The sequence below is a fragment of the Schistocerca gregaria genome, chromosome 1, assembly GCF_023897955.1.
Source record: "Schistocerca gregaria isolate iqSchGreg1 chromosome 1, iqSchGreg1.2, whole genome shotgun sequence".
Taxonomy (NCBI): Eukaryota; Metazoa; Arthropoda; class Insecta; order Orthoptera; family Acrididae; genus Schistocerca; species Schistocerca gregaria.
In genome coordinates, this window is record NC_064920.1 from 1,013,573,524 (window position 1) to 1,013,599,723 (window position 26,200).

Here is a 26,200-nt window from a genome sequence, read left to right on the forward strand (position 1 = left end):
TCCTGCATGACGTAATATCACATTTAGACCTATATTACTGAAATTAAAACATTCTCTAAAATCTTTGAATCTCTGGGATCGATATATTACCGGCATCAATGCTGATAACGGGCAAAAATGATCGGAATTCTTGGTTCCAGGAGTGGATGTACTGTCTATGTACGTAATTAGGTTTGTACGCAACCCTCGGTGCGCGATTCCTACTCGCACCTGGCTAGTTATTATTCTGCATACAACAGCAACAGCCGCTGTTTTCACTTTTCTATATACTGAGTAAATCCCTCCATCCACCATTTCTGTTTCGATATCTTCACATTTTTCATGCAGACATTTCGTCTTTGTTTTCCTGCACCTCCTGTTTATTCTTTTTTCTAAGAGATTTGTATTTCTGTTTTCCTGAATTTCCCTGAATAGTTTTGCACTCCCTTCATTCGCCGATCAACTGAACTATTTCCTCTTTTTCCCATGGTTTTTCACAGTTACCTTCGTCGTGCCGACGGTTTTCTTTCCATTTTCTATAACTCCTGTTTTTAGAGATTTCCATTCCACCTTACCTGAACTGCATGCTGAGCTATTCCTCATGCAGAATCTATAACCTTTGATAACTTCAAGCGTACTTCTTCATTCCTTAATGCTTCTGTAATCCACTTCTTTGCGGATTGATTCTTCCTGACTTGTCTCTTGGACTTCAGCCTTCTATTCACCTCTCCTAAATTGTGACCTGAATCTATATCAGCTTCTGGGTACGCCTTACAATCCAGTATCTGATTTCGGAATCTCTCCCTGGCCACGATGTAATCTGAAATCTCTCTCTATTTCCCGGCCTTTTCCAAGTATACCTCCTCCTCTTATGATTCTTGAGCAGAAAATTCGCTATAACTAGCTGAATGTTTTTTTGCAAAACTTAATTAATCGTTATTCTCTCTCACTCGTAATGCCAAGCCCATGTTCTCCCGAAGCTCTTTCTTTTACTGCTTCCCCTTCAACCCGTGACCCAAGCCTAGCATCTTTACTTGGTAATCAAAACGTGCTTGGCTCCGGGTTCGAACGCCGCCACCGATTAAATTTTGAATAAGAATTATCAGCAGTGGCGGTCGAAGACTTTCGGCATAAGGAATTACTCTCATTCAGCCAATGGCTTTGCCAAAGGGGACGGAGGAACGGAGAAAGGTTCAGAACGCTGTCTTCCTCTTGGGGTAAGAAACTGTTGCTAAAGGCGGAAGAATCAGCAATAATCAACGGCAAGAGGATGCAGAAGGCAATGGAAAACACTGCATTAAAGACATTTAATGTGTATCCACGGAACATGCGGCCTGAAACTGAAAAAGGTGTCATGATCTTCTCTCCATTGGCAAAATGTTCCGGAATAGTCCCCATTCGCATCTTCGGGAGGGGACTGCCGAGTGGGAAGTGACCATGAAAAACAGATCGAATAACCAGCGAAAGGATAATGTTCTACCAGGCGTAGCTTGGAATGTCAGAAGTTTGAACGTGGTAGCGAAGCTAGAAAATCTGAAAAGGGAAGTGCTAAGGCTTAATCTAAATATAATGGGGGTCAGTGAGGTGAAACGGAAAGAAGACGAGGACTTCTGGTCAGATGAGTACAGGTTAATGCCAACTACAGCAGAAAATGGTATAACGGGAGCATGATTCGTAATGAATACGAAGGAAAGGCAGTGAGTAAGTTACTGCGAACAGTTCAGTGAAATGGTTTTCCCCTTAGAATCGACAGCTTACCAAAACCGATCTGCGCGAGATTAACCGAGCGGTCTGAGGCGCTGGAGTCATGGACTGTGCGGCTGGTCCCGGCGGAGGTTCGAGTCCTCCCTCGGGCATGGCTGTGTGTGTTTGTCCTTAGGATAATTTAGGTTAAATAGTGTGTACGCTTAGGGACTGATGACCTTAGCAGTTAAGTCCCATAAGATTTCACACACCAACACCGAGCACGATAGGTCGGGTACACATGCCGACATCGCAAGCAGAGGATGAAGAGATGGGGAAAGTACATGAGGATATTGAATGGGCAATGTAGCTGTGCACATTACACGTTCACTATCAAAAGAAATGCGGGACTGATCGCTAGATGGCACAAGAGGCGAACGCACCAGTATAAAACTGGGTGGGGAGTACTGAGTTATCACTAACGCACGCGCACGCACGCGTAGTCAGCGTTGAGATGACGGAGCGAGTGGATGTCCGTACAGCGAAGGGTGTGGCGGATTGTCGACAGCGAGTCGGCGACTAGAAACGAAGCGTCCACCTCCACCAGGACGACGAAGAGGAGGGCGACCACCGACACAGGAGCTACACACGCCCCTCCTAAGGGAAAAAAAGGCGAAAGAGACAAATTCGGTGGATATGGGTTTGAACTCTTCAAACGTCCTCTCATCAGCGCCGCCGGTTCCCACGACCAACACTACGAGGAGGTCGCTGAAGGAATGGAGATGCCTGCCCAGAAGCGGGAGCCGAAACCACTGCCAATTGTGGTACAACACACACGGGACTACGACGGCCTCTACGGGATGCTACTTCGACTTGTCGGCCGAGACAACGCCATTATAAAGCCACCTGGCACCAACCTCTATAAGGCGACTCTGAAAACGGCAGAAGACTACAGAAAGGTCACAGCTGCTTTCGGCGAACAACAAAGGCCATTCTACACTTATCTGTCTACGACGGACAAGACACTGAAGATAGTTTTTCGTGGGCTTTCTCGCAACTACAGCCTGGACCACATACGACGGCAACTTGAGGATATGGGCTTCGGGTTTGGACTCAGATCGATAACCCGTCCCCCTTCTCGCCGAACCAGAAAGGACACATCGTTGGTCCTAGTGGTTACCTGTGATATACCACACAACCGTGGGCTATGGCAGGTCACGAAGACCGCCGCGACACCTGTCACCACGGAATAACTCCGCTCGAAGAGAGGTGAACCACGATGCTACAACTGCCAAATTGTGGGGCAAGAACCACGGTTCTGCACGCTACCCCCTCGCTGTGTCAAATGTGCAGGGGAGCACGACAGTCGTGACTGCACCCGGAAGACGGCAGATGGACCGCCCATGGGAGGGGGAGGGGGACATGTGGCTTCTTACCGCGGCTGTTCCAGCTTCCAACGGGCTGCGGCTCGGAGCCGTGGCCAATGACCGGGATCTGTCAAGCGACCTACACCAGTCCGACCTGGAGTCAGTTTTGATGATGCTGCTGCCACTGGCTCCCCTCTGCAGGTCCCCGTACCTGCGGCAGCGCCAGTCGCTGCTACCATGGCTACCAATACCAAAAAGGACCGTCGTCCACGGGACCCAGCGCCACTACCAGCACGGTGCGCCTCCGATCAGCAGCAGGGTGAAGACCAGGGAAAACACGACCGCACCCACCAGGGACGTCAGGCCGACGTCGTGGCTACCCCGGATAACGCCCACGCACTTTAACTACACCTTCCCAGGTGGCCGATTCCAGTGTCGATGAAATGAAGCTTCTCCTACAAGAACTTCAGGAGCTTCTTAAGGATATCCTGCAGCAACTCATCGCCTCTGTCAGCCGTTCAGGCAATCTCCACTGGACCACTGACCACCCGGCATGACCCATAGTCAACAAGGAGTCACAGTACGCGAGTTGAATGCCCAGGGCATTCGCACCCAAGATGGTGAATTTCGGCAGCTGCCACGAGATGAAGCCATCGATGTTTGCCTGGTTTCCGAGACTTTTCTCAAGCCTAGTGTTCATGTTTGCATCCTTGGACCTCACGACCCCACCCACTTTTCCAACAATGATGGGCCTCTAGACATGGTTGACATTGTGGTGGTCAAGGGGGTGCCTTATGTTATTTCCACCAGCATGCACAGTGTGTTGTCTTTGGACCATGTCCCAGTTATCTTTGACATTGACGTCGATGCACAACCAGAGAAGAGAAGAGACATCCAGACACCAACTGGAACCGATGTCAGGAGCTGTTAGAAGAGAGTTTCCGTGATGCACCAGCAGCAGAAGATGTGGGCGTTGTTGGCTGTGACTGATTCCTTCAGGACAGTGTTCTGCTGGCGGTGCACCGGTCCACTCTGCAACTGCAATCTGCACTGCCTGACCAGTCCCGCCAACTTCCACCGCATGTCTTGGAGGCGATAACGGCCAAAAACCGCTTATTTCGTGAGTGGCAGCTGACGAGAAATGCAGCAACGAAGAGGGCACTCAACCGGATGAGGAGGGAGATAAAGGTTGCAGTTGCCGACCACTGCCATCAGGATTGGTCAAACCGCCTGCCCACTCTTTGGGTTGATGATGGTACTCCTGGAAAGCCACACAGCTCTTCCTCCGTCAAAGACAGAAGATTCATCCACTACAGGTTCGTCACACCATCGTCAGCAGCCCTGTGCCCAAAGCCAACGCCATTGCTGACGTTTTCGAACAAAATTTCCAGCTCATTATGGACCCCATGGATCGGGATCACGTACGTCTAGTTGACCAATGTGTCCCAGTGTTTTTAAATGCTCCTGCAGGTGACGAAAACATCGAAGAAGTTGATGCTGCTGAAGTATCTGATCAACTTCGATGGCTAAACAAATGCAAGGCTGGAGGCCCTGACCAGCTTACCAACGACATGCTCAGACGGATGCCACCAGCGGCCACTGAACACCTGGCTCGGCTCTTCACTGCCATCCTCCGCACAGGGCACTATCCTCAGGAGTGAAAAGACACCGAGATCGTCCTTATCCAGAAGCCTGGGAAGGACCCTCGTCTGCATAGTAGCCACAGGCCCATCAGTTCACGGCCGGAGGTCAGCATGGTCTTTGAGAGACTGGATCTCAGACGTCTCCTGCGCCACATCCAGGACGAACATCTCCTGCCGAACGAACAATGTGGTTTTCGCTCTGGTCACGCAACGACTCACCATTTCCTTCGTCTAGTTGAAAATGCCCTTGATGCCATCGAGCCGTGCGGGACTACCCGAGTGGTCTAGTGCGCTTCAGTCATGGACTGGGCGGCTGGTTGCAGCGGAGGTTCGAGTCCTCCCTTGGGCACAGCTGTGTGTGTTTGTCCTTAGGATAATTTAGGTTAAGTAGTGTGTACGATTAGGGACTGATAACCTTGGCAATTAAGTCTCATAAGATTTCACACACATTTGGACATACTTTTTTTTTATACCATCGAGTGTCGGGAACATTTCGGGGCTATCTTTCTGGATGTCTCACGCACGTTCAACTCTGTACGGCATAAGAGGTTTCTTTACAAACTCCTGGACCTCGGCGTGCCCCTGCCGCATGTCCGTCTCTTGAAATCCTACCTCGCCGACAGAAGCTTCCATGTACACACAGACGACCTGTTGACGCGCCTTCAGGTCAGGGCTGGAGTTCCCCAAGGCTCCGTCCTTGACCCCATACACTTCATCCTCTGCACTGCGGACATGCTGCGGATGGACAGGGTCCACCTCGCACTCTACTCTGATGATACGGCGCTGTACACCAGAAGCATGAATGCAGCTCTGTTGCAACGCCGAGTACAGGCACCAGCTGACACACTTAGTCAGTGGGCGAGAAGGTGGCGCCTTAGCTTCAATGCGGCTGAGACGCAAGCCCTACTCATCACAAAGAAGCACATCCCAGCCGACCTCCCGCATATCACCATCAGGCGAACTGCCGTACCTTGGGGCACCACAACTTAGCACCTGGGAGTGACGCTGGACAGAGGACTAACATGGCGACAGCATGTTGATGACGTCGTCAGAAAGGTCAGGGGTAGAATGAAACAACTATACCGCTTCCTAAATCCGTCGACTGCGCTTCCACCTGAATTGGGTGTTGCGCTTTATATCAAACTTATACGTCCACTCTTTGACTACGCCACTGTGGTTTGAGGCAACGCTGCAGCGACCCACGTCAGACGACTACAGCGGCTACAGAACCGGATCCTGCGGCTGGCACTTCACCTGCCTCGGGACTTCCCGTCGGCCGACCTCAACCGGGTCTCAAACATACGTACTGTCCGCGATAGGTTCCGCCAGGCTGCACGGATCTTCTATGAGAAGACCGCCCAGTCCATGAATCCGCTCCGCAGAGCACTGGGTCACCAGGTGCAGCGCCTTAACACAGTCAGATGGCCTCACCTGCTTCGCGACCAATAAGTGACAAGTGCATCAAGAAGACACCGTCCCAGCCGACTGAAAGGACATCATCATGAAGTCAGGACAACGTATGAACACTCGCCCCCTTGGAGAAATAGCTCTCCTGCTTGTACTCCATCGAACAACAGGGGCCCATATGTCCCTGTCATGCAATAGCAGCAGGCGAGTTATCACTAGAGAAGAAGTAACGGTAGAATGGGTCGGTCAGGAAAGCTCAGCCACTGCAAACATGGCCTGGTCATTGAATGTCCCTGAGCAACAGATCCGTCAGGGACATTCCAGTGTTCCTGAAGCCGGCAACTGTTAGTGACGTGGGAACGCGAAGAAAAAGCCACTGCTAAACCAGAACCAGGTAGACCTCATGCACTGAAGGACAGGAATCGTCGAGCAGTGCGGAAGGTGGTTGTGAGAAATCTCAAGAAACCAGCTGAAGCAACCACTCGTGAGTTCCGAAGTGCTACCAGTAGTCCAGTTTGACTGCCGTAGAAAGTTAAAAAGAATGCGGCACAATGGTCGAGCAACTATTTGGAGTCCAGACATTTCTACAGTAGACTGGGCAGCGGTTGACTGGACAATGGATGACTGAAAACGAGTGAATGGGAGAGATGAATCACGCTATACCCTATGACAACACAATGGTTGGCTTTGTGTTTGGCGAATGCCTGGAGCACGTTACCACATAGTGCAATCAGTGAAGTACGGAGGGGATGGTGTTACAGTATAAGGGTATTTTTCGTTGATTAGGGTGTGCTCACGACACTACGCTTGAGAAAACGCTAAATGCGGAAGGATACGGGCACATTTTACAGCATTTCCTAATGCGTACAGTCGAGGAACATTTCGAAGACGAATACTGATTGTATCAGCCTGACAATACACCCTGTCATAAAGCAGCGTCTGTGAGGCAATGGTTTGTGGACAACAAGATTCTTGGAACGGACTAGCCTCTCCGGAGTCCCGACATGACCGCAACAGAACAAATCTGGGATGAGTCAGAAAGTCGCCTACGCTCCAGACATCACTAAGTTCTGTGGTATCGGCCACCGAGGATGATTGAGCTGCCATTCCTCCATAGACATTTAGATACCTCAATGAAAGTTTACCCATCGGAGTTTAAGTAGTCATAAGGACGAATCGTGAACATGACCCGCGTTAATAACCATTAATAAGTGTCCACATCCTTTTGATTAGATAGTGTACATTAATTGTCTAATCGCTAACAGTATAGTTCAGTATAATCGACATTGGTCTGCTCCGCTTGAGAACAGCTCGCGCCATCTTTCTAGTGGTCAGTCTTGGGGTTTTCTCTGGCACCGTATTGCAAAGCAATTTTAGCGAGTCTGTAGTCTTCCATATGTTGCACATGATCCTTCCACTTTATTCCGCACTTTTTTACAAATCTGTAACTGACTCCACATTTAAATCCTGTCTAATGTCAGTACTCTTCTTCTGATCAAGAAGTGAGTGTGCACCAGTATAGAGGAGGAGCCTCATTTCAGATGATCCAGTTTATGTTATTTGGTCAGGAGCTAGAGTCAGCTTTCGCATCCGCACAGCAAAAACAGAATAATTTTGTCTTTGGATAGTTTGATTAGGGTTCCTTTAGAACATTACGTTCTAATGATAGTCGCATTGTAGCACAAAAAAATATTCAAATGTGTGTGAAACCTTATGGGACTTAACTGCTAAGGTCATCAGTCCCTAAGCTTACACACTACTTAACCTAAATTATCCTAAGGACAAACACACACACCCATGCCCGAGGGAGGACTCGAACCTTCGCCGGGATGAGGCGCACAGTCCATGACTGCAGCTAATCCCGCGTGCATTGTAGCACAGACATGGCTAAATCTTTGAAGCTTTATTTCAGCATCATCTTCTTTTGCATACTCCTAACGATACCCCAGATTTAATTAATTTACTTTTCCAATTATTTGTTCATTTATTGTAATTTTTGCTCTTATGATTCTAATCCTCGAAATGCTACCATTCTAGTTTTGCTTGAGGAAATCTTTTCTTGACGGTGTTTGACTAGAGCGTAACCTATTGTAGAAGTGAAACGAGGACGATAAGCACTACAGACAAGAAGAGAATACAAGTTCGAAATGTGGTGGTACAAAAGGATGCTGCAAGATACATGGTTAAATCGAGGAAGTAATGAGAAGGTTCTGAATAGAACTGGAGAAAAAAGAAATTTATGCTACTACATTACTAAACGAAGGGATAGGTTGAAAGGACAGATTCTGAAATGCGAAAGAGTACGAACTTGATATTGGAGGAAGCGTGGGGGGAAGTAATTGTAGACGCATACAATGGGGTGGATACAGCTAGCAGGTTCGAACTGATATAAGTTGCAGTAGTTACATGGAGATGAAGAGGCTGGCACATATAGATTAGCGCACAGAGTGCAGAGCTGCATTAAACCAGTTTTCAAACTGAAAAGAACAACACATAGCAGAAGTCTGACTGAATGTATGGTCTGATGTCTGTATTTAATTATCATCTATGGCTGTTTTAAGCCAATTTTTTATGACAGTCACAATATTCTTTGCCTTGAAACTGAATTTCCTGCAGGATACCAAAGTACAGTTTCCCGGTCCTGCTACTCAAAGATCGCTCCCTACTCTCAGGCTCTCAGCCAAGCGAAGAGTTGAAGAATTCTGCAAAGGAGTCGTGACGCATACACCACAAACTGTGGATAATGACAGGGATGTCTCATTAGAGCTAATGAGGAGCACTTTCAGTTTTGTCACCTTTCGAGGAGTAATCGCTTTCGTGACAATGGCGTACGGCAGTATGTCGTAACCCCTGTTAGTAAGACAAAGCCGTGTCGCGGTTACGGCATCCAGCACTGACAGCGCTGTAATGACCGGCAGCTAACGCCGCAGTGGTTGCCTGCTGCGGTCAGGCCTGCGTCTTCACGCTGTATTCTGGGGTCCTCAAGTAGGGACAGAGAGAGAAGAGCTGTCTGGGAGTAAGGGGCACTCCTGCTACCTCCTGGGTATAGTAGTCTGTCTGCAGAAACAAGGGGGATAGGCTTCTTGTCAGCGCTCCGGGAAGTCTCCGCAGAGGTCGATGCGAGCTCGTTGCGTGTCGGTGAGTGTTTGAATTTATTTACAGTGTACCACACTTACTAGGAAAACTTAAATGAGAGAAAGAATACGACAGTAGAAGCAGAAACGTTCAAGTAAATACCGATCCACAAACGATTCGTTTACGAGATATTTGCTAATGTATGGTTACGAGCCACCATTGACGTCAGTATGAAATATTGCCCTAGTTAGCACAGATATTTTTGAATTATAAAATTTTCGATCTGGCTGGTCTGAAATTTCATCCATTTCCCGTGGTTGTGGGATGTGGTAAATGCGTAATGAGATAAGCGGACATTTTGCTGCTGATGTAAGAGCCGAATACTAGTTGCGAATGGATCCGTTAGACGCTGTACTAAACATCCGAGTAACGGATATACGATTAACCACAAACATTATTAGTTGCGTGCACAAACTTGGTTATGTACAATGGGCCGCGGAGTGGGCCTTCAGTTGAATAACAATGATGTCCCTCTGATTAGAAAAAATCTGCACTCTGCTCGTATGAAGCTTCGTGCTAAACTGCCAAGGGACCTATCTAATTTCCACGAGATTGTATCTCAGTACCTAAGCAACTTATCAACCTCTCCTCAAAATTGGTAATTTGTTAACGCTTTTCATGCCCTCAGCAAAAAAACCTGTCGTTTTTAAGAAAGTTTGATACATTAGTTATAGACGGTGCTTTTACAAGATGCCCTTCTCTTTTTAAACAACTTTTTGTGGTTCATGGTTTTAAGAATTGTGCATACAAACGGTTATTTGTTACTTTACTGACAAGTAAATCTCTTGATACACGCAAAACGGCCTCTTCAACATCTAAGTAGTCATTAGCTACTAAATTTTTCTCCGAGAACTGTTTATGTTGATATTTAAATGACTATTCATTCTACTATTTTCGCTTTTTGGCCAAATACTTCTCTGAAAGGATGTCGTTTCCACATTGACCGGGCTTGGTTTCGCAATACACAATCTTCGGGTCATGTAAAGAAATATAATAGTCAGGGTGACATTTCACACTTCCTTAAGACTTTTTTTGTCCCTGGCGGGGTAGACAACTGTTTCGTATGCGATAATATGGCCATTCAACCCGATGAAGAAGCTGCACGTTAGTTTCCAAATTATGTGTCAGAATAGTACATCCAGCCCAATTAACAATTTTCACAATCACTTTGGGGAGAATTCTCCTCATCTCTGCCACGAACGACGAAAGCGTGCGAAAGTTTCTTCAGAAGCTGAACAACATGTTCTATCATTCACATCCCAACATACCAGTATTTCAGTTTCTGAAAACCTTCATTGAGCTACAAACAACGGCTTACGTAAAAATAAATAGCGTGAATCTGAAAAATTTTAGTCGAAATAAGAAAACAGTGAACAAGGAAGGACTTGTACAACTGAAAATGATCTAATTTAGAAAAGCCGAAATAACCAAACTAAATTGTATTAAAACCGCAGCATATAAATTTCTTGAGTAGAAAAAAACAGTAAATGATGCCGTCCAAGAAGACGAAGCAAAAAAATTAGCCTTAGAAATTATAATATACCGCACATACAGTTTAATCAGACTTACGAAGTAGTTGTGCTTTTGTTAGCCAGTCCTCGGTCTGGTTAAGTGGAAAGGAAAATGTGCGATAGGGCACTTGGATTTCTTAATATTCAAGGGGGTACGCAACTCGGCTATCTGATAAATAGCACGGAGACGCTAAAAGGGTAACTAGTCCTTACCGGACATAAGACATGTCGCGCGCGAACTTGGCCCATGGGGATAGGTTTAACAGGGGCTGTACCTTAACCTCCAAGATCATCTGACCTCAGTCCTCAGGGTTTTCCTGTCTATCTGACAAGTGAAGTCTGTTGCATGCCGACTGACACGGTTGAAGAACTGAAGCAAAATATGTGAGATGCTCCGAAGATGTCTGAAATAATTCGTAACCAGTGCAGTATTTCATGCAAATATGAGGACGTCTCGTGAAACAGCTATTTTAACGAACAAGAATGCACAGTAAAATATAACATGCAATATGATAGACTAGTACTGCATTTCTTGTTCAGTCAAATATGATGGGGACTTAATCGAAAAGTTTACATTCGAGTTACATTTGTATTAATGAACACAATATCTCATACGGAAGTCCTTGTTGGCTCGTAACTACACCTCGAAAACTACTCGTCTGTGAAACCACTGTTACTGGAACGTTTTTGTTGCTATTATTGTTGCCTATTACCTCTATTAATAATGATCCTCTCTGTATATTCCCCGCAATTTTTCACGGGATTGGATGCGCATTTGGTAGGAAACTAGAAACTGTTTCTGCTTGAAGATCTTGTAGAAAACATTTAGTTCGTAGAATCCCTCTTTCATTTGTGCTGAACCAATTGAATATAACTCGATCACTTTTTGTTAACACGGGTAATTTTTACTCGTTAACTGTTTCTTTTTGAATATACAGCTGTACTTGGCAAATCGTCGAAAAGTATATAGAACTATATGTATATTCCCGAAAGAGGAAAACAGGAGGAATGACTTTTGTAGATGTGTCGTTAAACTAGTGGTAGCCATCGCATGTACGACAAAGAGAGACAGACAGACAGACAGAACACACACACACACACACACACACACACACACACTAAACCACACACACATTTTAAATTTTTGCCTGGGCCATTACTGTCCTAGAATAAACAAAAAAAATATTTGCATTCTACGAATTCCAACCAGCGTTTTTGGACAGTTTTGAAGTTTTCCCTGAGGGTAAAGCGAATGCAGAACTGCATATCCAACCAAAATTTTGCTGGAAAGAACCAAATTCTGCTATAACCAATCCTGCACTCGTGTGTAGGGAATGAACGACGAAAGGTAGATTGAACATTGACAAGCAAAGTACACTTCAATATAAGTTGAGCACGTCCTCAGACCTACAGCTTGACACACACACACAAACACACTTGTTGAACTGAACTGGGAGCAAACTGACTTAACAAAACCCTCGGTTCAGATAATGGTTTTAGAAAACTTTTCCTTGGTTCTAAGGGAAATACTGGAGCGGGAAATCTCCTTCCAAATATTTCCCATTTGGGAACCCTACCAGCCACAATCTCTGCTCGCTGGAATCTATTTGAAAATATCCAGTGCGACCACAAAATTAATCAAAGAAAAAAAGAAGAGGTTACCGAAGTGGAATTGCTTGCAGGTGGTTGAAGAATATTCACAAGTTTGAAATGGGAAACCAGCTATTAGCATTTTTAAGATCTGGTTGAATAACCAACGAAAGAATAACGTTCTACGAGTCGGGGCGTGGAATGTCAGGTCCTTGAACGTGGTAGGGAAGCTACAAAATCTCAAAAGGGAAATGCAAAGGCTCAACTTTAAGAGGGGTCATTGAAGTGAAATGGAAAGAATAGAAGGATTTATGGTCAGATGGGTACAGGCTAATATGAATAGCAAGATAGGGCAGACAGTATGTTACTGCGACTGGATCAGTGACAAGATTGTTCTCAGAATCGATAGCAAATCGACACCGACAACGATATTCCAGGTATACATGACGACGTCGCAAGCTGAAGATGAAGAGATAGAGAAAGTATATGAGGATTTGAAAGGGTAATAAAGGAATGAGAGAGGAGAAAGACTGAGAGCTGTTCTGTCTAAGAATCACAAGAGGAGGCAGCATACTTGGAAAAGGCCGGGTGATGCTGGACCATCTCAGTTACATTACGTCATGGTCAGACAGAGATTCCGAAATCACGTATATGATTGTAAGGCGTACCCAGGAGCAGATATAGACTCAGATTACAGTTTGGTAGTGATGAAGAGTATGCTGAAGTTCACGAGATACTCAGGAAGAATCAATGGACAAAGAAGTGGGATACGATACTGGTAAGAAATGAAGAGATAGACTTTAAGTTCTCTTAAGGCTATAGATACTGCGATACAGTTTAGTTGAAGAGGAATGAACATCTCTAAAAAGGATAATCACAAAAGTTGCAAAGAAAACCGTCGGTACAAAGAAGGTAACTGTGAGAAGCCATGGGTAGCAGCAGAAATACTTCAGTCGATCGATGAAACAAACAAGTACAAAAGTATTCAGGAAAATTCAGGAAAACAGAAATACAAGTTTAAGAATGAGATTTTCACTCTGCAGCGGAGTGTGTGCTGATATGAAATTTCCTGGCAGATTAAAACTGTTTTAATCTTTTTTTCTTCCAGGAGTGCTCGTTCTGCAAGGTTCGCAGAAGAGCTTCTGTGGAGTTTGGAAGGTAGGAGACGATGTACTGGCAGAATTGTAGCTGTGAGGATGGGCCGTGAGTCGTGCCTGGGTAGCTCAGTTGGTAGAGCACTTGCCCGCGGAGGGCAAATGTCCAGAGTTCGAGTCTCGGCCCAGCACACAGTTTTAATCTGCCAGGAAGTTGCAGGAATACAAGTTATTTACCAATAAAATAAACAGGAAGTGCAGGGAAGCTAAGATGAAATGACTGCATGAAAAATGAGAAGAAATGATTGTCGGAAGGACTGACTCTGCACAGAGGAAAGTCAAAACAATCTCCGGTGAAATTAAAAGCAAGGGTGGTAACGTTAGGAATGTATACAGGTATCTCACGGTGAAATGCAGAGGAGAGAGCAAACAGGTGGAAAGAGTACACTGAAGGCCTTTATGAGGGAGAAGATTTATCTGATTTGATAGAAGAAGAAACAGGAGTCGATTTAGAAGAGATAGGGGATCCAGTATTAGAATCAAAATTTAAGAGAGCTTTAGAGGGTTTTTTTTTTTTTTTTTTTTGGTTATCAGTCTACTGACTGGTCTTGAAAACAAAAGAAAGGATCAGGAGTGGAATTAAAATTCAAAGTGAAAGAATATCAATTATACGATTAGCTGACGACATTGCTATCCAGAAAGTAAGTTAAGAAGAATTACATGATCTGCTGAATGGAATGAACAGCGTAATGATACCAGAATATGGGTTGAGAATAAATCGAAAAAAAGACGAAAGTAATGAGAAGTAGCAGAGATGAGAGGAGTGAGAAACTTAACATCAGGATTGATGGTCACGAAGTGGATGAAGTTAAGGAATTCTACTACCTAGGCAGCAAGATAATCATTGATGGACGGAGCGAGGAGGACATCAAAAGCAGACTAGCACTGGCAAATGGGGCATCCCTGACCAAGAGAAGTCTACTAGTATCAAACACAGATCTTAATTTCAGGAAGAAATTTCTGAAAATGTAGGTTTTAAACAGCATTGTATGGTATTAAAATAAGGACTGTGTGAAAACCGGAACAGAAGAGAATCGAGGTGTTTGAGATGTGGTGCTACAGACGAATGTTGAAAATTACGTGGACTGATAAGGTAAGGAAAGAAGAGGTTCTGCGCAGAATCGATGAGGAAAGGAATATGTGGGAAATACTGACACGGAGAAGGGACAAGATGATAGGACATTTGTTAAGACATCAGGGAATAACTTCCATGCTAGTAGAGGGAGCTTCAGATGACAAAAACTGTATAGGAAGACAGAGACTGGAATACATCCAGCAGATAATTGAGGACGTAGATTGCAATTGCTACCCTGAGACGAAGACGTTGGCACAGGAGAGGAATTCGGGGCGGGCCGCATCAAACTAATCAGAAGACTGGTGACACAAAAAAACAAAAAACAAAAAAAACTTGGTTAGTGTTGGGATTCCGCACCTTAGTCGCTAAAAACTGAGTCTTTATAGGATGACTTTGCTGTCCGATTTTCTCTCTGTCCATCTGCCCGACAGTTAAAAAACCCTTATTCTCAGGACTAGGGAGACGCATCAAGCTTCTAGGTCAATTCAGTCAAAAGATACGGCCATTTACGTCACATACTTTGATACTCGCAAAACATGTACTTCCCTTTGACCTAGAGTCATGAAGTTTGACATGAAGCGAGCTTTTGTAGTACAACTAAAAAAAAAAACGAATATTGTCAATTTGAAATTACATCTCACGAAAAAATGCTTTTTGTCTTTTGTTGTCCGACTGTCTGTCTGTTAAGACCCCTTTATCTCAGGATAGGTTAGACGTATGAAGTTTGAATTTGTCAATCACTGAGAGCTGTGGTGATCTGGCGCTTCAAAAAGACCTAAGCTTCTAAGACTCCGCAATCAAAAGATACGTCTATTTATGTCACGAACTTTGATACCAATTCACTCATTGAAACCTGTAGGGTGCTTCAAGTTGGCCTAGAATCGTGAAATTTGGCGCAATACAAGTAAAGGAAAAACATCAGAAAGTTGTTAATTTGTAATCATAACACAAGAAACAATATTTCTTTTGTCATTTGTTACCTGATCTCAAACTGAAAAATTCTGGAAAGTTTTGGGAATTCATGGGACCAATATCTTGCCAGTTCCAATGTCGATAAAAAAATCGTCTTGATTCTCAGTTCCCAAGAAGGATGAACTGTCTACATATGTAATTCATTTTGTGCGAAAACCTCAGACCTACTTGCACCTGACCATTCCCTCTTCTTCTTCCTCTTCCTCTCACTCTCTTTTTTACGGAACTATGCTGTCCGGCACCTTAAACTTTTACAGTCATTTTTTCTGAACGACAGTACAACTTCAAGATCCACCGTTTGTTGATTTTGAGACCAAATTCCCTCAAGTGTGTGCGAGGACTATTAATGTAGCTCTACATTGACAGCACAGTAACTTAGTCCCCGATGGCTTGGCTTGTTATTTGTTTGTCCACCAAGGTGACTAAGCAGTTAGCGGGTGTGGCTGCCACACAGGAGACAATGGTTCGGTCCCTGACGACGCCAAGGATTTTTCATTCGTGGTATGACAGTAACAGGATCCATTCAGGAATACGAACGCAAAAAGTAGTAGTTCCATTTCGAAAGACAGCAGCAGCAAATGGGAGAGCAGTATTCTGACCACAAGCTGCTCGGGTAGAGTCTCCCCACGACCAGTGATGCAAAGCATGAAACAAAATTGCGTCAAGATGACGAAACTGAACGCTTTTCTATTCTACTCCTTCGTTATCTTCTTTGAACTGAACTTTTGTTTAATTTGTTGTCTGATAGCTTCACATACGTTTCTTCAAGACTTTTTTAACTGCAGTTGAGTCTCAGACTGACAGTTTTAGTCGCTTATTTAGTGAGACCACATTCACATGAGCGGGGGGTAAAAATGGAATTGAACATTTGGCGTCATTGGTAGGGAGGCCCCTTACGGGGCAGGTCCGGCCGCCTTGCTGCAGGGCTTATTACATTCGATGCCACATTGGGCGAGCTTCGCGCCGGATGGGGATAAAAGGATGACGAAGACAACACGACACCCAGTACCTGAGCGGAGAAAATCCCCGATGCAACCGGGAATCGAATCCGGGTCCGTAGGACGGCAATCCGTCACGCTGACCACTCAGCTATCGGGGCGGAGAGAGAGAGAGAGAGAGAGGCGTGGGGGGGGGGGGGGGGGGTGATGATGTCAATATGCAAAACTAAACAGCGCAACTTTCATTTTTAGTAATATTGCATTTTCTATACGATACTGTACTCCGGTGCCTATGTTATTCAGAAGTACCAAGCATTGCAAAAGTGTGTCAAGACGACATTGACATTGCATTGCATGGTACTTTTTAACAACAGAGCCGCTGCAGTAACGTGTTTATCCGTCGACACCGTGCAAGCGATTTTAAATTAAAATGTATCCTCTGTACGGGAATATCGATTATAGATGTACGAGTGCAGGCTGTAGACACATGGTTGACGATATATGGAAGTTTGTATCTGGCCTTAAAGCGTGGTCGAATAGCGTAACTCTAACGCGACCGTGGGTGAATCCCAGTGCATTACAAAGTGTTTACTGTCGTCATTCCATTATACAGCTGATGGTTGTTCATATTCGCAGCTCTGAATACATTTCGCATATTACATTTTCTTGTTTAAAAATAACGTGAATTTCTGGCAGGTGAGTTCCGTTTTTGTACGGATGTGAAGTCTAAAAGGAAAATTCAACGCTTTGACCCTGGTTTTATGCGTGCTATAAATTTTTACAACAGCCCGAGTTATTTCTCTGAGTTTGTTTTCCTGCGTCTGGAAAATAAATTGTCTGACAAAAAAAGTGAAGCACCCAGAAGATATAGTTGGATGCCAATGTAATTTCGTACACCTGCGAACCATCGGCGGATTTGGATTTGCAGTAATTCTCTGTTGCAGGTAGACCGGCCACTGGGGTCGATTAGTGTAGTTCGTGCTCAAGTCTGGTTTACACAACGGCATTGGGTTGCGCCACTCGTGTGGAATGCGTTGCAAGTGGTTTCATATATGACTGTAGACACTGCGACACCATTATACACTTCAGTTTCGTCCTTTTGAGTGTTCCTGAGTCGTGTCTGAAATGAAACTTTTGGCAGCTGCACGTCGCACGAGATTTGATGGAGTTAAAGCTTGTGCGTGGAATTTCTGCATAAGGAAAAAAATCAAAGAAACGTGTTTCGATTCGTGAGTGGATAAAGAAAAGACGTCAGCTGGGTTGTTCAGCATCCTTGCTGAAATAATTTATAAAGAAAGATCCAAGAAGTTCTTTTAATTATCTTAGAATGTCACCAGATCTGTTCAAGTTTCTTCTAAATAGAGTTAGTTATTCGATAAGGAATAAAGATACTTTAATGCATGAAGCACTGTCGCCAGAACTGAAATTACATATCATATTGCGTGCATTACAATCGAGAACACTCGGCATGCTATAAGATACGGTTTTAGTTGGTGGCGACGCTTTTTCGTTAACACAAACAATTGTTAACATTAACAGTAGTAATTATTAACATTAGCAACAATAATTATTCGAAACAGGCCGCATTAAGAAGAGAATCATTTACAAACTACTCTCTTGACGATAGGTATGTACAGTGGCAATATTTCAAAATTCAAACATATGTGAATGAGGAGCACTGCTGCGGCGTTTTAAATAGAAGAATATTGAATAAGGAATGCAGCTTCTTGAATTTGTATAGCCTTTCCTCGTGTCAACAATATTCCTTAACAAAGAGTTGGCCAACTCGAAGGATGGTATTTTAGTCTTGTAGACGAGAGCATTGTCACAGCTAGAATTACACTTGCTTGTATTTTTCTTAATTCAGTTGTATATGTGTTCCCAACTCAATAAATTTTGCCCTGCAGCTCAGATACTGTCAAACCATCTATGTTACGATCGCATATGGCGGTCTCAGCGGCAGCAATATGTTGCTTATTTTTGTAGTCAGCATCACTGAAATCCCACAAACTCCTATGCAAAGCATAGATATCCAAAAAGCGAACATTATTCTCCGTTTCCCCACTTCATATTTCAGTTTGTCTGCACTCTACAACTACACATAAGCTCAAAACTCAGGCAAATAGTGTCGCCACAGTTGGAACACGCCGAAAGTGTTCAGTTTCACTAACGAGTTGCGCAAACGCGTGGCGCGCATGTTCAGTGTCCGGTAGCGCAGTTGCCTGCAACCTAGTGTCGCCGTGTAAACTAGGCTTAAGTGTTGTTGCCAGGCCTGGCAGAGCGTTAAGCGGCGTGAACAGCGTCAGCTGTTCAAGTGATCACTCTGAAGAACACAGAGATACCGCGTACTGATGTGAGACAGCGTTATCAGCACTAGACACAGTCTGAAGGCGGCCTCATTGTGGGTTCTCCATACGGCCGATTATACGAAACGTGCAATATCCCGATTTGTGGGGCACTGGGATGTGATGGTGCCTGTCATGTGAGAACACGTAATAGATTCACTGCAACATTCTGCATCAACCGCACCGTTAGCGATGGACTAGTGGCAGCTTGACAAGGGAATTACCGTCACATGCATAGGCTGCCATTAACACCACAACACGGACGGCTGCGTTTCGAATGGTGCCGTGACCGGGAAGCAAGGACTGACGATTAATGCCGTCACTTTGTGTTCAGCGATGAACTGTGGTTCCATACTGCCTCAGACGTCCATCTTACGCGAGTACGGCGGCGACATAGAGAGTAGTCTCATTCTTCCAATGTTTCGGAGAAGCAAAGCGGTGTTACTCCCACGGCTGCAGGTGATCAAGGAAACTCTGACGGTGCGCTGGTACGTCACAGACGTCCTGCGTCCTGATTTGTTACCTCTCGTGCAGCAATGTCGTGGCGTCATTTCTCAACAGGACAATGCTCTGCCGGCCGTTGTGCCCGAGCGGTTCTAGGCGCTTCAGTCTGTAACCGCGCGACCGCTACGGTCGCAGGATCGAATAATGCCTTGGGCATGGATGTGTGGTGTCTTTAGGTTAGTTAGGTTTGAGTAGTTCTAAGTTCTAGGGGACTGATGATCTCAGATGTTAACTCCCTCAGTGCTCAGAGCCACTTGAACCATCTGACAATGCTCTCCCAAACATGGCAATTGTCTGTATGAACTGTCTGCGTGGTGCTGAGTTACCCCCGTCGCTAGCAAGGTCCCATTACCCACGAGGGAACATACGTGGGACTAGCTCGGACGTAAACTCCGTCTGAGTGCCATTACCCTGTACATCGAGGACCAGCTGCAACTGTTGTGAGACAGCTTGCCGCCGGAAAGAGTATAACTGCTTTACGAAACCCTTCGCAGTCGAATTAGAGCAAGCACCAGGCCAGACGGGGTCGGCTCATACAGCCAAGTTCTTTGTAAATTTGACTACTATATAGTCAGCGAAATAACATCACATGTCCTTTCAAATGGTTAAAATCGCTCTAAGCACTATGGGACTTAACACCTGAGGTCATCAGTCCCCTAGACTTAGAACTACTTAAACCTAACTAACCTAAGGATATCTCACACATCCATGCCCAAGGCAGGATTCGAACCTGCGACCGTAGCAGTAAAGCGATTCCGGACTGAAGCGCCTAGAACCGCTTGGTCACAGATGCTGGCTTATGCCCTCTCAAAGCCGAATGTTTCATTTCGTTTACTTCTCCCCTTATGGATGCTTCATTCACTTTATCAGGCAGTGTATTTAATGATAAACCTAATTTGTGGCAAATTAGTTTCATTGTTGTGTGAATGCAATGTCTAAATGGAAAATTAAAGTACTTGATGCTGTTTTTACTCGTGCAACGAAATTATTACAATAGAACAAATGACTGCTAACTCCCATTTTTCGCAGTTTGCAAAATATGAGTCTGTTCGTCATATAATTTCGATAATGCAGTGTCTGCAGTATTCAGAGGTATTGTTCACTGTTCATTCGGACATGCCTGCTTGCTCGGACAGTGTTGTCGCGCGAGATGTCTTTCGTACATGCATGTCTGAAGGAGCATTGCATTGTACTTCTGAATACATAGGTACACCAATATTGTATTTATCCACTGACACCAGGCAAGCGACTTCCAATTAAAATGTCTCCTCTGTAAGGGAATAGACGTAATGAATGTACGAATGCAGGTTGTAGCACATGGTTCACGATATGCGGAAATATGAGGCTGGCCGTGAGACGTACTGGGATAGTCTTGTAAGGTGGCTATAATTCCGCACCTTACCAGCACTCATCCACATACTTTGCCGTGAACTACATCCACAATTAGGAAATATTTGATAAGTTGTACATGGTATATATTAATATTTAAAGGAGACTGACATTGTCACGTACGCCTTGTAAATAATTATTAACGCTTATTGCATGAAAGGTGACGGATTGTCTTTATTATCAGAGCAGCGTAATGAATGATTGCCTATACTAGTAGAGGTTGGAGCGCCAGTGGAGATGAAACGGCTGGTAGAACTCAAGCTCTGGTTGAAGACCCGCACAGGTGTTGGTCCTGCTTAAACACAGGAAGTAGCTAGATGGTCGTTGTGGCACCTGGGCTCTGAAGCACAATACGGTGACGGCCGGCCGCTGATGTGGCAGGACCAGAGGGATAACAGAGAACTCTGCAAATCTAGGACACAGGTGAGAAGAACGAAGAAGCGGCACCTCGGAAACCACACAGGTTGTGCTATTTCCAAGAATTTTCTTAGAAGCGTACCATTTTACGAGTATAGATATTTCCTCGCAAACTTTCCGCGTTGGACGACAAAAGACTAAAATGTGGTTGATCGGCGTACGAAAGAATCTGTAGAGAGGGAGAATACTCCGTTTTTTCGGGAATATGATTCGTTTTCGTAATTACGAGGATGGGGAACCGAGCCTTGTTGGGAGGCTAGCGGTGGAGAGACGAGGTGTTCCGTTGTGAGCGCCCGTGTGTGACGGTCGCTCGATATCAGCTTTGTTGATACAGACGGACTTGCCGTCTTTGCTCTCAGGAGAGTTTATAGTTAGAACAGTTAGGCACTGTACTGTTGCGAACCTATACCATTCTGGACTTCTCCTCTGGGTTGGAAGTCGTCGTTGAGTACGCAGCGTTCAGTAATTGAGAGCACTCTGCCTATACTTACATTGAGACGTTATCTGAACTCTGTCCTTGTGGCTGGGAGTCCGCGTTTCTCGTCAGTAGAATACAGAGAAGAGAAAACAGTATTAGAGTAAATTAGTCAGAGGACCACCTTCTGCCGTCCTAGTGTTCGAAAGAACATTTGTGGCTGGAGTTCTTCCATCGTAGCAGTCGAGTACGAGAACCATCACTTCGATGCACCGGACGCAGTACATATGGAGATATCGAACGTTTTTTGTCTTATTAGGGCTACAAAGCTAAACAGCTGTGATCACGTTAGTTTATTTCCACTGAGGTTCCACACCACCATAGATCATCTTTGAAAGTATTGTCTTCTAGTGTTTGGTACGTTGACGATGTCAGTCGTTTCGCGTTAATGATATTACACCGCGCAGTCATAATAAGGGACACAGTTGGGCAATGATTAATAATTTTAGTTGGGAAATATAGACAACTGTAGTTAAAGGGTTGATTTTAATCTATAATAAATATACTGAACAGCAACGTTTATCATTTAGTAGTATTAGTTGCCGTCATTATTCATTTATGTTTAGATTGTAATTTATATCTAAAAAAGACCATTAAGAGATCCTAAGATCTGCTTCAGGGGGTAGTCAGACAGGGCCAAATAATCATTTTAGCGTTTATTATTTTCCGAAGCGCACATTCATTTTTACACCCGCCTGGAGTAGCATCATGGAGCATAATGGTAAGGCGATCGCTCGCGCTAAGCGGGAAATCTAGGTTCCAGTCGCGCTGCGGCACAAATTTTCGCTGTAATTACTTGTATTATTTGTAGGTATGTGATAGTCTATGTTGCGTGGTGTTCACTGTAGGATACTTCATGAATCAGACATTGCACCAGAAACCGGTTTAGTGCATTACTGATGCGAAAACGGCTTTTCCACAGAAGGGCGCAGGCGGACACGATGCTGATGCCATGGGAAAGGACGCTGGAGACTTCGAGGCCCGGCCTCATGGACGCCGTCCGCGGAATCCTGGTAAGGAACTCCACCCGTGTACACAGACGTACACACGAGCACGCACGCATACAAACACATGTACAAGCGGGAGGAAAACGAGTCAGAACAAGAGACAGGGAAAGCTGGCATCACTTACAGAACAAATGACACCGAAAATGCCAGCGAAAATGTTATCATACGGAATTACAGTGACTACAAGAAAATTCCAATCCCAAAGAAAGCAGGTGTTGACAGACGTGAAAATTACCGAACTATCAGTTTAATAAGTCACAGCTGCAAAATACTAACACGAATTCTTTACAGACGAATGGAAAAACTGGTAGAAGTCGACCTCGGGGAAGATCAGTTTGGATTTCGTAGAAATGTTGGAAAACGTGAGGCAATACTGACCTTACGCCTTATCTTAGAAGAAAGATTACGGAAAGGTAAACTTCCGTTTCTAGCATTTGTAGACTTAGAGAAAGCTTTTTACAGTGTTGACTGGAATACTCTCTTTCAAATTCTAAAGGTGGCTGGGGTAAAATATAAGGAGCGAAAGGCTATTTACAATTTGTACAGAAACCAGATGGCAGTTATAAGAGTAGAAGGGCATGAAACGGAAGCAGTGATTGGGAAGGGAGTGAGACAGGGTTGTAGCCTCTCCCCGATGTTATTCAATCTGTATTTGAGCAACAGTAAAGGAAACAAAAGAAAAATTCGGAGTAGGTATTAAAATCCATGAAGAAGAAATAAAAACTTTGAGGTTCGCCGATGACATTGTAATTCTGTCAGAGACAGCAAAGGACTTGGAAGAGCAGCTGAACGGAATGGAGAGTGTCTTGAAAGGAGGATATAAGATGAACATCAACAAAAGCAAAACGAGGATAATGGAATGTAGTCGAATTAAGTCGGATGATGCTGAGGGAATTCGATTAGGAAATGAGACGCTTAATGTAGTAAATGAGTTTTGCTATTTCTGGAGCAAAATAACTGATGATGGTCGAAGTAGAGGAGATATAAAATGTAGACTGTCAATGGCAAGGAAAGCGTTTCTGAAGAAGAGAAATTTGTTAACATCGAGTATAGATTTAAGTTTCAGGAAGTTGTTTCTGAAAGTATTTGTATGGAGTGTAGCCATGTATGGAAGTGGAACATCGACGATAAATAGTTTGGACAAGAAGAAAATAGAAGCTTTTGAAATGTGGTGTTACAGAAGAATGCTGAACGTTAGATGGGTAGATCACATAACTAATGATGAAGTATTGAATAGAATTGGGGAGAAGAGGAGTATGTGGCACAACTTGACAAAAAGAAGGGACCGATTAGTAGGACATGTTCTGAGGCATCAAGGGATCACAAAGTTAGCATTGGAGGGCAGTGTGGAGAGCAAAAATCGTATAGGGAGACCAAGATATGAATACATTAAGCAGATTCAGAAGGACGTAGGTTGCAGTAAGTATGGGAGATGAGGAAGCTTGCACAGGATAGACTAGCATGGAGGGCTGCATCAAACCAGTCTCAGGACTGAAGACCACAACAACTACAACAAGAAAAAGTGAAGATTTCCACGCGGTTTTTCCACAGGTAAAAATCAAATCATTATCTAAAAGTAAATTAAACGTTTTCTTGCAAGTACCTTTTCATTTCATCGTAAAATATTTCCGTGAACTGTTTTAAATACAAAAAGCAGTAAATGAAGAGGAAAATTAAGTTATATTCCAGAAAACTTATTGAAGATGCCTTGGGTGTACAAATATAATAAAAAATTTATGTGCAGCATGCAAAAAGTCGTTTTCTTAAAAACGTTGCGAAGTCTACTGCAATTTACAACGGGATTAAAATACGAGAAAAATATTTTGATGATATTACTGTAAATGCCCATGGAGTGTTGGTGCAATGCAAGATTTCATATTTAAAAATTAATGTACATGTAACTGTAAAGCGCTTGATGATGGCAGCATATCGACAAAGCGTGCCGTGGTAACAACTAATGATAAAAAGTGACTCAAGCAGAAAAATTATTTTACAAAATTCCTAGAACAGCCGCAAACATCAACAAATTCCACACAACATGTATAAAAATTCAACTATTTGTTGATGTTGTTACGTTATGTTGTTCTTTCTGCAGGCGGAAAGACATCTCATTAGGCAGGTCTGCAGTTTATGTATTGCACTTTTTTCTTAATTATTTTAGATGGCCCTAATGTGTTTTGATACGCTAAGTTCAGAAATGCTAAGTGTTTCTCTCTACGACCTAAAGGGTTATTTTTGTCACAAAACGACGATGAAGACTCAGAAAATTCTTACCTAACAGATATATTTAAAAAAAACTTTATTAAAAAGTGGTAGAATAATTGCACTCCTAAAAGTATAACGAAGTGTTATGTTCTGACTCATTACTCACCATTCGGATAAAATAAACGTTGAAATGGTCTATGGAACATGTAACTAAACATCTAACCAACTCAGTACTGACACAGTGTCATAAATCTCAGTGTATCTTCTTTTTCGCCTCAAATCTGTTTCGAACATTTTCTTTTGCGCACCGCCTATGAAATACCCAGCAGTAATCAGCTATCAACCTGACATCCAATCGGCCCTGAGTACCTCCGCTCCATTTCTTTGGTATCTTGGTGGAACCTTCCCTCCTGTTTCTCACCCTTACCAACCAGATTTTCTGGACAATAGCTGACGTGGGAGTCCAGAAAGGGCATCCCAAGCTCATCAACGCACCCAAAACTTTGATGCCATCCAACATTTTCTTGCTGGGCTCTCAAAATCAGGTTCTTTGTAATTGCCGAGAAACTTGTTGACGACTTCTTTAAAATATATCAAAGCTGATCAATCATTTATTTTCATTTTGCCTTCAAATGACCCTTCTTTCATTAGTTATCGAATGTCAGGGCCGTCGAAAACACCTTTCAGCTTTAGTTTCTGACAGTCGCGGTATCTTACGTGCTAGATACTTGAAAGTGGTAGGGCCTCAATAAATTGTTTCTTAATGCCTCGTTCTATGTGAAATGGAGACAGGAGTATTCTCGAAAGGTCCACCAAAGAATCGAATAGTATTTTTTCTCCCTAGGACTTCTGGCCTTCTGCTTTGCCAGATTATCTGAGACCAGTGCTTGTATTTTTCGTGTCTGTTCCATTTGCTCAAGAAGCACGGTTAGTGTTTACTGTATAAGATGGAGAATACTTTCAAATCCCCAAAAATATCGTGTTTTTTTTTTTACTCAGGTTAATCCTCATGGCTCAAATAGCCCCTAGTTTAAGGTAGTTGCATCATAGACTAGAAAGTAAAAAAGCTTTTTATAGCAGGTTGCATTGCCAAAGATCACAAAGTAATACTGGCATTATTATAATGTTTAAATAGGTTCAATTTTAATGTTGTTGTTTTTGTGGTCTTCAGTCCAGAGGCTGGTTTGATGCAGCTCTCCATGCTACTCTATCCTGTGCAAGCCCCTTCATCTCCCAGTACCTACTGCATCCTACAACCTTCTGAATCTGCTTAGTGTATTCATCTCTTGATCTCCCTCCACGATTTTTACCCTCCACGTTGCCCTCCAATACTAAATTGGTGATCCCTTGATGCCTCAGAACATGCCCTACCACCCGATCCGTTCTTGTAGTCAAGTTGTGCCA

General features: G+C 44.0%; 1 protein-coding gene across 1 annotated transcript in view; it reads left to right on the top strand.

Moving 5' to 3' along the window:
* LOC126278836 (progestin and adipoQ receptor family member 3-like) overlaps positions 1–26,200 on the top strand; it is a 117,279-nt gene that overhangs the window by 38,557 nt on the left and 52,522 nt on the right. Inside the window, exon 2 of the mRNA XM_049979115.1 lies at positions 22,507–22,597. Within this exon, the coding sequence (XP_049835072.1) occupies positions 22,526–22,597 (72 nt within the window). The 5' untranslated portion in view covers positions 22,507–22,525. The remainder of the gene's footprint in view (positions 1–22,506; positions 22,598–26,200) is intronic.